The sequence below is a fragment of the Salvelinus alpinus genome, chromosome 7 (assembly GCF_045679555.1).
Source record: "Salvelinus alpinus chromosome 7, SLU_Salpinus.1, whole genome shotgun sequence".
Lineage (NCBI taxonomy): Eukaryota > Metazoa > Chordata > Actinopteri > Salmoniformes > Salmonidae > Salvelinus > Salvelinus alpinus.
The window spans coordinates 46,438,011-46,450,651 of NC_092092.1; the positions used below are offsets into that span (position 1 = coordinate 46,438,011).

A 12,641-nucleotide genomic window follows, 5' to 3' on the forward strand; every position below is an offset into this window, starting at 1 on the left:
ATTCTATTTTTAGCATAGCCAATCAGCCTACTATTTAGAACGCAATTACCGGTATTTGGAAATGGCCACTCACACAGGTTTTCACTATGACCAGTACTTAATGTGAGCTGATATTCTATTGTGTCTCTCTGTGGTTTGGGTATATTTACAAGACAATACTGACACTATCTGTTATTCACTCACTCAATAGGCCTATAGCCTACACAGTACACCCACTGAAATCCCACAGAAATCCAACGGAGGTCTTCAAGTTCTGTTAGATGACAGACTGAAATTTACAAAAATGATACATAACCATAACATCTGATTGTTTGTTTGTCTTTGTAAGTGAACTTCGGATAAACTCTCTGCTTCAAAATCTCAAAATAACCAATTTATGGGGACACAATGTCAAGTCCATAGAAATAAAATATATTTCTATGGTCTGGTCAACCGGTCTATGAATTACACAATTAAGACCTAAACATGCATTGACATGCAGCAGACTAGAGAGCATATACTGACGCAAGAGTGAAAATGTTTATAAACTGTAGTGCTTTGCATTTGAAGTTGTAAATGTGTCTGCAACTTTGTGTGCTGCTATTTTGGCCAGGTCTCGTAAAAGAGAGTGTTAATCTCAATGAGACTAACCCGGTCAAATAAAATAAAAGAGCATTGAAGTGTATTCATTCGACTCAGGTTATTTGCTCTGTGGCTCTACTCAATTTCAGTGCATCCGTGAATAGACAGTGTAACATTGTTCTGCATAAACACTCAACGTCTATTACGTACACATCTAGCATGTCCTTTGTACCTGTAATCTAAACCTACTCAAGGTCTTCAGGTCTAGTTCTGAGTTGGTAATGATACATAATAATGAGATGAAATGAACAGACATGAATGAGTGAGAACTCAAACTCACTAAGGTCATTTATTTAAAATTGTGCACCAAGACAAATGGTAAAAAGAGTGATTCATAACACTGACAATTAATCCCGACTAATTAAGGTCACCAAGACAGCAGAGAACATACAGCAACACCTCTGGCTTAAGGCCCTCTTCATTCTACTTGTCATAATGCCATTAATTAGAGATGCGTTCCTTAATTAGAATGCACACAGTCACAGATTTAAAAGTAAGTGTAATTTAGTAATGAACAGTCAACAAGCGAAAGAGGGCACACACACACACACACACACACACACACACACACACACACACACACACACACACACACACACACTGTTTTCCGTGCGACAGGTAACTCACTCCGTGACAGAAACCTGAAGGCACCTCTGTGCTTTGATTGGCAGGTGCTGTTGGCATGGTAGCAGCCAGCCTAAGGTGTGAGAGCTGCAATCATAGCAGCGCAGAATCCTGTGGCTTTAGACAGATGGCCCTGACCTCCACAGGACTAACTGGCAATAAGCCCCTCAGGATGGAAAACATGAAAGCGCCTCTACCAAGTTTCTACCTCACTTTAAATTACTCCCTCAGTCACAGGCTCACAGTATCCAATGCATTGGTACTACTGATGTACAATTGTGTCAATTATCATAGTTTTTTATTGTACCTGGAGGTAGGCTGGGTCTCTTCCTCTTATTGCTGTTCTCAGCTCCGTTCCCAAGAGTACAGTCTGACACCAGTGGCCCGTTGGAGTTGCTGAACTGCAGGGGCTCGTTGTTGGAAGACGGGTCAAAGGATAGCGGGTTCAGTCCTGAAACACACAGAAACACAACAAGTAGCCATGTTAAACCAGATGAGCCATGAGTTATAGATACTATTGTGTAACTCATTCACAATATATCCAATCCAGTGCAGAGTACATGTAGGCTACAAACTATTTAATACTGTATGTGAAGGAGAGAGACCACAAGGAGAGAAAAATGTATACCATACAGTGTTTGACTTCCGTTGCCGAAGTCAAAACTAAATAAAAACAGGCAAGACTGTGGAAATACAACTATATTCAACCATAAGTAAAACAAATGTTCCCTATTTAACAGTCAGGAGTTCAACAAACTAAAGAAGAAGGATTATCCCCTTTTAACGTTGTTTCAATTCTTCAAGGACATACATTAGAGACCCCTACAAGTGACAGTACAACAGTTGAAGTCGGAAGTTTACATACACCTTAGCCAAATACATTTAAACTCAGTTTCACAATTCCTAAAATGTTATCCTAGTGAATATTCCCTGTCTTAGGTCAGTTAGGATCAACACTTTATTTTTATTTATTTTTAAATTTTACCCCCCTTTCTCCCCAATTCCGTGGTATCCAATTGCTAGTAATTACTATCTTGTCTCATCGCTACAACTCCCGTACGGGCTCGGGAGAGACGAAGGTGGAAAGCCATGCGTCCTCCAAAACACAACCCAACCAAGCCGCACTGCTTCTTAACACAGTGCGCCTCCAACCCGGAAGCCAGCCACACCAATGTGTCGGAGGAAACACCATGCACCTGGCTCCCTTGGTTAGCTCGCACTGCGCCCGGCCCGCCACGTCACAGGAGTCGCTGGTGCGCGATGAGACAAGGATATCCCTACCGGCCAAACCCTCCCTAACCCGGACGACGCTAGGCCAATTGTGCGTCGCCCCACGGACCTCCCGGTCGCGGCCGGCTGCGACAGAGCCTGGGCGCGAACCCAGAGTCTCTGGTGGCGCAGCTAGCGCTGCGATGCAGTGCCCTAGACCACTGCCCCACCTGGGAGGCCCCTCCACTTTATTTTAAGAATGTGAAATGTCAGAATAATAGTAGAGAGAATGATTTATTTCAGCTTTTATTTCTTTCATCACATTCCCAGTGGGTCTGAAGTTTACAAACACTCAATTAGTATTTGGTAGCATTGCCTTTAAATTGTTTGACTTGGGTCAAACATTTGGGAAGCCTTCCACACGCTTCCCACAATAAGTTGGGTGCATTTTGGCCCATTCCTCCTGACAGAGCTGGTGTAACTGAGTCAGGTTTGTAGGCCTCCTTGCTCGCACACGCTTTTTCAGTTCTAACCACACATTTTCTATAGGATTGAGGTCAGGGCTTTGTGATGGCCACTCCAATACCTTGACTTAGTTGACCTTCAGCCATTTTGCCACGACTTTGGAATATGCTTGGGGTCATTGTCCATTTGGAAGACCCATTTGAGACTAAGCTTTAACTTCCTGACTGATGTCTTGAGATGTTGCTTCAATATATCCACATACTTTTCCTTCATCATGATACCGTCCATTTTGTGAAATGCACCGGTCCCTCCTGCAGCAAAGCACCCCCATAACACAATGCTGCCACCCCCGTCCTTCACGGTTGGGATGGTGTTCTTCGGCTTGCAAGCCTCCCCCTTTTTTCTCCAAACATAACGATGGTCATTATGGCCAAACAGTTCTATTTATGTTTCATCAGACCTGAGGACATTTCTCCAAAAAGTACGATCTTTGTCCCCATGTGCAGTTGCACACCGTAGTCTGGCATTTTTTATGGCGGTTTTGGAACAGTGGCTTCTTCCTTGTTGAGCGGCCTTTCAGGTTATGTCGATATAGGACTAGTTTTACTGTGGTATAGATACTTTTGTACCTGCATTCTCCAGCATCTTCACAAGGTCCTTTGCTGTTGTTCTGGGATTGATTTGCACTTTTCACACCAAAGTACGTTCATCTCCAGAAGACAGAACGCGTCTCCTTCCTGAGCGGTATGATGGCAGCGTGGTCCCATGGTGTTGATACTTGCTTACTATTGTTTGTACAGATGAATGTGGTACCTTCAGACGTTTGGAAATTGCTCCCAAGGATGAACCAGACTTGTGGAGGTCCACAATTTTTGGCTGATTTCTTTAGATTTTCCAATGATGTCAAGCAAAGAGGCACTGAGTTTGAAGGTAGGCCTTGAAATACATGCACAGGTACACCTCCAATTGACTCAAATTATGTCAATTAGCCTATCAGAAGCTTGTGAAGTCATGACATAATTTTCTGGAATTTTCCAAGCTGTTTAAAGGCACAGTCAGCTTGTATGTAAACTTCTAACCCACTGGAATTGTGATACAGTGAATTATAAGTGAAATAATCTGTCTGTAAACAATTGTTGGAAAAATGACTTGTGTCACGTGCAAAGTAGATGTCCTAATCAACTTTCCAAAAGTATAGTTTGTTAACAAGAAATTTGTGGAGTGGTTGAAAAATGAGATTTAATGACTCCAACCTAAGTGTATGTAAACTTCCGACTTCAACTGTATGTCAGAATCTCCAGATTGTTGTGTCTTTCTGTTCAGGGGCCCAATTTATAACCGGTGCGTTTCAAACGAATTGTCTGTGTGCGCCATTTTTGAAAACTGCACAGGCAAAAACATAGAGATTTCTGAACTTGCCACACGCCATGTATACACGGTTCCCATTATAATTTAGACCTGTCCTTAAATTGTGTTCATGTGAACAAGCATTATAACTCAAATTGGAAAACGCCCTCCATTCACCATTTATGGTGCCAATAATGTATTTTATTTGTTGTATAATTTGGAACTATTCGAATTAGGTTACATCAGTTTCTAAATGAAAGAGCAATGGCAAATTTGATCACATTTCTGTATAGGTGCGGGCAGAATATTTTGCAGTGACATTCTCAAACTAAACGTGCATGCTGCCTATAGCAAGATTGATTGTATATTCGAAACAATTTAAAAGTAGACTAAATGCTACAACCCACACATCTATGCAAAATATTAATTGTTCAATCTTTAGTTTATCAATAAATGATTGTGTTTCTTTCTCCTGCTTGGTATAGGCTCTGAGATTAAAACTAGGCAATGATGTCGCGCTCATATCGCACAGCAATACTGTAGCCTACCCATACCATCAAATGTTTTATATAAGCTACCGGTCAATTTACTGTAGTTGGCAGAATGTTATAAACTTTTGCAGTAATTTATGTTGTATCTAGCAAAGGACTGTGTCAGTTTTTGAAAGAGAAAATGATGGCAAATTGTTGTGGACCTGTCAGCAGAAAGTTTAAATTCAGCAATGTTTTGCATCAACTTTTCCCCCAACCCAAATATGCTGGATTGTCTAGGGCATGCTACTATTTTTTTTGTATTATTACAGTAGGCCTACTTACAGTAGCATAGGCCTACCGCAACATCAAATATCAACTGTTCACCTCTTAAATTTGACTGTATATTATAAACCATACTGCCTATGGGATTGAAAAACTATAAATAGATAGCCTCCGAGAAAGTATTCAGACCACATTACTTTTTCCATATTTTGTTACATTACAGCCTTATTCTAAAATGTATTACATAGTTTTTCCCCCCCGCATCAATCTACACACAATACAACTTAGTGACAAAGCAAAAACAGGTTTTTAGAAATGTTTGCTAATTTATAAAAAGTATACCACTGAAATATCACATTTACATAAGTATTCAGAGCCTTTACTCAGTATTTTGTTGAAGCACCTTTGGCAGCGATAACAGTATCGAGTATTTTTGGATATGACGCTACAAGCTTGGCACACCTGTATTAGCGGTTTCTCCCATTCTTTTCTGCAGATCCTCCCAAGCTCTGGCTGGGCCACTCACGGACATTCAGAGACTTGTACCGAAGCCACTTCTGCTTTGTTGTGGTTGTGTGCTTAGGGTCGTTGTCCTGTTGGAATGTGAACCTTCTCCCCATTCTGAGGTCCTGAGCACTCTGCAGCAGGTTTTCATCAAGGATGTCTACGTACTTTGCTCCGTTCATCTTTCCCTCGATCCTGACTAGTCTCCCAGTTCCTGCCACTGAAAAATATCCTCCCAGATGGGCCAGGTTTCCTCCAGACGTGACGCTTGGCATTCAGACCAAAGAGTTCAATCTTGTTTTCATCAGACTATTTCTCATTGTCTGAGAGTCCTTTATGTGCCTTTTTTTTGGCAAACTACTAGCGGGCTGTCATGTGCATTTGACTGAGGAGTGGCTTCCGTCTGGCGACTTTACTATAAAGGCCTGATTGGTAGAATGTTGCAGAGACGGTTGTCCTTCTGGAAGGTTCTCCCATCTCCACAGAGCAACTTCGGAGCTCTGTCAGAGTGACCTTCAGGGTTCTTGGTCACCTCCCTGACCAAGTCCCTTCTCCCCCAATTGCTCAGCTTGCCTGGGCAGCCAGCTCTAGGAAGAGTCTTGGTGGTTCCAAACTTCTTCCATTTAAGAATGATGGAGGCCACTGTGTTCTTGGGGACCTTCAAGGCTGCAGAAATGTTTTGGTACCATTCCCCAGATCTGTGCATCGACACAATCCTGTCTCAGAGCTCTCTGGACAATTCCTTCGACCTGATGGCTTGGTTTTTGCTCTGACATGCACTGTCAACTGTGGGACTAAGGTCCCACCTGTGGTAAATTCAATTGATTAGACATTATTTGGAAAGGCACACACCTGTCTATATAAGTATAGACAGGTGTGTGCCTTTCCAAATAATGTCTAATCAATTGAATTTACCACAGGTGGACTCCAATTAGGTTGTTGAAACATCTCAAGGATCATCAATGAAACAGGATGCACCTGAGCTCAATTTCAAGTCTCATAGCAAAGGGTCTGAATACTTATGTTCATAAAGTATTCGTTTTTTTAATATAAATGTACAACAATTTTAAAAACCCTGTTTTCGCTGTGTCATTATGGGGTATTGTGTGTAGATTGCTGAGGATTTTTTATTCTAAAATGTATTTAAAAAATAAGGCTGTAATGTAACAAAATTTGGAAAAGTTAAGCGGTCTGAATACTTTCCGGAGGTACTCTAGAACTCTCTCAAAGTGATTTGGCTATAGGTACAATAAATGAGAGATGCACATGGTAATTTGTTGTATGGCTATTTCGGGAATATGCACCCATCACAGCCAGAAAAGGTGAAGAATGTATTCTGCAATGGTTAGGAAAATAAAATAAATACACTGCTCAAAAAAATAAAGGGAACACTTAAACAACACAATGTAACTCCAAGTCAATCACACTTCTGTGAAATCAAACTGTCCACTTAGGAAGCAACACTGATTGACAATAAATTCCACATGCTGTTGTGCAAATGGAATAGACAAAAGGTGGAAATTATAGACAATTAGCAAGACACCCCCAATAAAGGAGTGGTTCTGCAGGTGGTGACCACAGACCACTTGTCAGTTCCTATCCTTCCTGGCTGATGTTTTGGTCGCTTTTGAATGCTGGCGGTGCTTTCACTCTAGTGGTAGCATGAGACGGAGTCTACAACCCACACAAGTGGCTCAGGTAGTGCAGCTCATCCAGGATGGCACATCAATGCGAGCTGTGGCAAGAAGGTTTGCTGTGTCTGTCAGCGTAGTGTCCAGGGCATGGAGGCGCTACCAGGAGACAGGCCAGTACATCAGGAGACGTGGAGGAGGCCGTAGGAGGGCAACAACCCAGCAGCAGGACCGCTAGTTCCGCCTTTGTGCAAGGAGGAGCACTGCCAGAGCCCTGCAAAATGACCTCCAGCAGGCCACAAATGTGCATGTGTCAGCATATGGTCTCACAAGGGGTCTGAGGATCTCATCTCGGTACCTAATGGCAGTCAGGCTACCTCTGGTGAGCACATGGAGGGCTGTGCGGCCCCACAAAGAAATGCCACCCCACACCATGACTGACCCACCGCCAAACCGGTCATGCTGGAGGATGTTGCAGGCAGCAGAACGTTCTCCACGGCGTCTCCAGACTCTGTCACGTCTGTCACATGTGCTCATGTGCTCAGTGTGAACCTGCTTTCATCTGTGAAGAGCACAGGGCGCCAGTGGCGAATTTGCCAATCTTGGTGTTCTCTGGCAAATGCCAAACGTCCTGCACGGTGTTGGGCTGTAAGCACAACCCCCACCTGTGGACGTCGGGCCCTCATACCACCCTCATGGAGTCTGTTTCTGACCGTTTGAGCAGACACATGCACATTTGTGGCCTGCTGGAGGTCATTTTGCAGGGCTCTGGCAGTGCTCCTCCTTAATATTTTACATTCTAAAAATAAAATGCATAGATTTTTGCTCTTTTCACTACGGCAAATGGCCGCATTTTTGTTTATGTTTTCAGTTTTAATGAATAGGCGAGTCATCATTTGCACAAAATGTTTACTTGCCAGCTTGCAATACAATATTTCAACCAATAGCAGATGTGCGTACGTATAGTCCAAAGTTTGTGGGGATGTGAGCACACTCAACTCACGTATAAAAAATACAAAAAATGCTCACTTTTGCATGAAAAATGGTGCACGCACATTTTGTGGTACTGTACGTACACACAGTTTATAATTGAAGCCACTGGTCTTTAGACAGTGAGGACACTAGGTAGCACCTCCAAACTAATCCAGAAGTTTAATTTCCATCCCAGCATATTTCTGTCCTGAGAGGAACAAAGACAGGATTAAAACACAAAGACCACCATTAGTTATGAACCTACGACACACTTTAGATAATTTAATATAATTATATTAAGAGTGTGAATGCAGGCGCCGATATAGAAATGGGCCAATCTGTCCAACAGCTACTAGCAGACAATCCTTTTCCAAAACCAGTCCTTCTATTTTTCTGACCGATAACGTCTTCCAAAGGATAAAGCAATAAGGAGAGTAGAGGCTGATAAATTATGGAAACAATAACAATGTGAATATTGCCCCAAAATCCCAGGAAACAAAAAAATTTAATTGTGTTCCGAGGCTAATATATCAGTGATTTCCAGTTACAAAATTGGATTTGTGTTATTTATAATTCAGAACAGGGTCTGGGAGAGACAAGGCCTATGCTCATGAAAAATGCATCACTTCTCTAGGTTTACACTTGTTTTGCTAGGCCTTGTTGTAGTTAGAAAACGGAATCTCTGAAGATGGAGAATAGCAAACTTGTCTTTAACAGAGAGTCCATCTCTGCTCTGCAGTAGAAACGGGTTGGAACCGAAATTAATTCCGACAAGCAAAATAAAGTTCTGAACTGGTTCGAACCCCCAAATAAGTATCAGTTTATATCGTTCCTTTTCGTTCCTTTTTCGACCTGTGAACAGTTTTTGACATTTAGTTCATTAACCTCTTGACGCTAGGGGTCAGATTTTTTTATTTTTTTTGTTAAATAACGTTCCCAAGGTAAACGGACTATTTCTCAGGTCCAGATCATAGAATATGCATATAATTTACAGATTAGGATAGAAAACACTCCAAAGTTTCCAAAACAGTCAAAATATTGTCTGTGAGTATAACACAACTGATTCTGCAGGCGAAAACCTGAGGAAATCTAACTCGGAAGTGATTGTTTTTTTTATCTGTGTTTCCTTGCCTGTCTTTCTTCCATTTAAAGGGGTATCAACCAGATTCCCTTTCCAATGGCTTCCTCAGGCTGTGACCAGGCTTTAGACATAGTTTCAGGCTTTTATTTTGAAAAATGAGTGAGATTTTTCAAAACTAGTCAGGTGTCCTTTGATTAGTTCCTGCGCGCGAGAGGGGTAGCTCTCCATTTTCTTTCTCTCTTTTATTGAATAGGTTACGGTCTGGTTGAAATATTATCGATTATGTATGTTAAAAACAACCTGAGGATTGATTATAAAAAACATTTGACATGTTTCTACGAACATTACGGATACGGAACGAGGCTTTGGTTTTCTGAACATAACGCGCAACCCAAATGGCGTTTATTTGTTATAAAAGTAATATTTATCGAACAAAAATAAAATGTATTGTGTAACTGGGAGTCTCGTGAGTGCAAACATCCGAAGATTATCAAAGGTAAGCGATAAATTTTATGGCTTTTCTGACTTTCGTGACCATGCTAATTTGGGGCTAGCTGTTCTAGCATTGATTGATACACTCACAAAAGCTTGGATTGCTTTCGCTGCAAAGCATATTTTCAAAATCTGACACGATAGGTGGATTAACAACAAGCTAAGCTGTGTTTTGGTATATTTCACTTGTGATTGCATGATTATAAATATTTTTAGTAATATTTTGTGCCCTGCAATTCAGCGGTTGTTTAGGAAAATGATCCCGCTAAAGGGATCCGTAGCGCATAGAAGTTAAATGACTTCCCCAATCAGTGTGCAAAGAGCAGGCAAGCTTGTTGTTTACATGCGTGATGGACAGAAAAGTGTAGCCTATGGCGCAAGATGTGACTTTTATGTGTGTGGAGAGAGCGAGAGAGGGTTGAGGAACAGGCTTAAATCGCTAGGCATTTTGTTATGACATGCATTATCTGAATTAGGTCCACAGAATTATACCTAGGAGGAGCAGCTTCCATGAAACACCTTAAATGTCCTTTGAGCTAGCTAGCTAACAAGCTTGTGTGTTCAGAGCGCTGTCGTTGAGCGCCATAAAAACTAACAGGTCTGTGAGAGCCGGAATTCTTACTGGTTGGTAGGTGATCAAATACTTATGTCATGCAATAAAATGCAAATAAATTACTTAAAAATCATACAATGTGATTTTCTGGATTTTTGTTTTAGATTCCGTCTCTCACAGTTGAAGTGTACCTATGATAAAAATTACAGACCTCTACATGCTTTGCAAGTAGGAAAACCTGCAAAATCGGCAGTGTATCAAATACTTGTTCTCCCCACTGTACATGTTTGATGGCCATAAGTTGAGTACCAATTAAGTACAGACTGGTGAAGTAGTGAAGCATGTAGATCACATCACTTGGAGCTGTGAAGTGTGTGACTGATCAGGCATTCTTTCAGCATGGACAGAGAAAGCTCTCGTTCTCTCCCTCTATGTATTTCTCTCTTTCCATTCTGCATCGGGGGCTCAGAAAGCTACCAACGGACTCCGAGAGCCTTACAATTATGGGTAGCAGCATTTTTATGAAAGTTTCTCTAGCTCTTCTCCACAACACAAAACCATCCTTAATGTGTTTACAGGGAGATTTGAAAGGTTTCACTTTGTTCAAATGATGCGCCTTCTACACCCTTTTCTATTAGAGAGAGCTTGATAGAACCTCTCCACATCGGGCCCTTCTTCCATCTGTCTTTTTTTTTTCTCTCAGTCTCTCCTTCCTGTTTCGCTCTCTCTGTTTTGTGTTCTTTATTTAACCACATTTCCATCACAATGAGAACCAACCATCCCGTTCTCTCTCTGTGTCATCAGGGCTTTCCACATGAAGAGAGAAGATGGGTAAACAACAGGCTAATAAACAGAGGACAAACTGTTGAAGAAAAGCGCAGAATTGCCTTCCCTCAAACCAAGGGAAACGAGCAGGGAAATCTGCCTTGTAAACATTATGTAGAAAGTCAAATGTTTTATCGAATGAAAAGGAAGTGGGCTCCATCAGTGATGGAACTCCTCTCGACTGACTGTCTGTTTGTCTGTTTGTGGGACATCATACGGCACACCTAGTGCTCACTGCTTACAAATCCACCCACGCACCCTCCATCTCCCTACCTCTCTCTGCTCCATCTGGCAGCCTCTCTCTTCCTCTCGCTCTTTCTCCCAGAAAACAGTCCACAAAATTGTCCCAGATGTCAAATGCTTCAGTTCATTTAATAAACACACTAGAGTTTCACTAAGTGTAAAAGTTTAATAAAGCCAGCTTTTCATTCTCAGAGTTTAAGAGGTTCAAGAGGAAATAAAAAGGAGATGGGGAAATATAGAGAAAAAGAGAGCTAGATAGAGAGAGAGAGAGAGACACGGGATAAACAGAACAATTGAAGGAAAGTGGCCAACCAGATAAATTGATGGCCTCTTTGGGGTATATTGCATTTGGAAAGTATTCAGACCCCTTGATGATTCCACATTTTGTAACGTTACAGCCTTATTCTCAAAAAGGATTACATTGTTTTTTCCATGATCAATCTACACACAATATCCCATAATGACAAAGCAAAACCCATTTTTTACATTTATTTAAACAAATGAATAAAAAACAAAAAAATCTGAAATATCACAATTTCATAAGTATTATGACCCTTTACTCAGTACTTTGTTGAAGCACCTTTGGCAGCGATTACAGCCTTGAGTCTTCTTGGGTATGACGCTACAAGCTTGGCACACCTGTACTTGGGGAGTTTCTCCCATTATTTTCTGCAGATCCTCCCAAGCTCTGTCAGGTTGGATGGGGAGCGTTGCTGCACAGCTATTTTCAGGTCTCTCCAGAGATGTTCAATCGGGTTCAAGTCTGGGCTCTGGCTGGGCCACTGAAGGACCATTCAGAGACTTGTCCTGAAGCCACTCCTGCGTTAACTTGGCTGTGTGCTTAGGGCCGTTGTCCTGTTTGAAGGTGAACCGCCGCCCCAGTCTGAAGTCCTGAGCACTCTGGAGCATGTTTTCATCAAGTATCTCTCTGTACTTTGCTCTGTTCATCTTTCCCTTGATCCAAGATAGTTTCCCAGTCCCTGCTGCTGAAAAACATCCCCACAGCATGATGCTGCAAACACCATGCTTCACTGTAGGGATGGTGCCAAATCTCCTCCAGACATGACACTTGGCTTTCAGGCCAAAGAGTTCGATCTTGGTTTCATCAGACCAGAGAATCTTGTTTCTCATGGTCGGAGAGTCCTTTAGGTGCCTTTTGGCAAACTCCAAGCGGGCTGTCATGTGCCTTTTACTGAGGAGTGGCTTCCATCTGGCCACTCTACCATAATGGCCTGATTGGTGGAGTGCTGCAGAAATGGTTGTCCTTCTGGAAGGTTCTCCCATCTCCTCAGAGGAACTCTGGAGCTCTGTCAAAGTGA

At 42.0% G+C, this 12,641-nt stretch overlaps 1 protein-coding gene across 4 annotated transcripts in view; it reads right to left on the reverse strand.

Annotated features, from left to right (window-relative positions):
* LOC139581091 (ecto-NOX disulfide-thiol exchanger 2-like) overlaps nucleotides 1-12,641 on the reverse strand; it is a 253,420-nt gene that overhangs the window by 170,636 nt on the left and 70,143 nt on the right. For all 4 annotated transcript variants that reach the window (XM_071410477.1, XM_071410476.1, XM_071410479.1 and 1 more), the window contains exon 2: nucleotides 1,553-1,696. In XM_071410477.1, coding sequence (XP_071266578.1) covers nucleotides 1,553-1,696 — 144 coding nt within the window. The remainder of the gene's footprint in view (nucleotides 1-1,552; nucleotides 1,697-12,641) is intronic.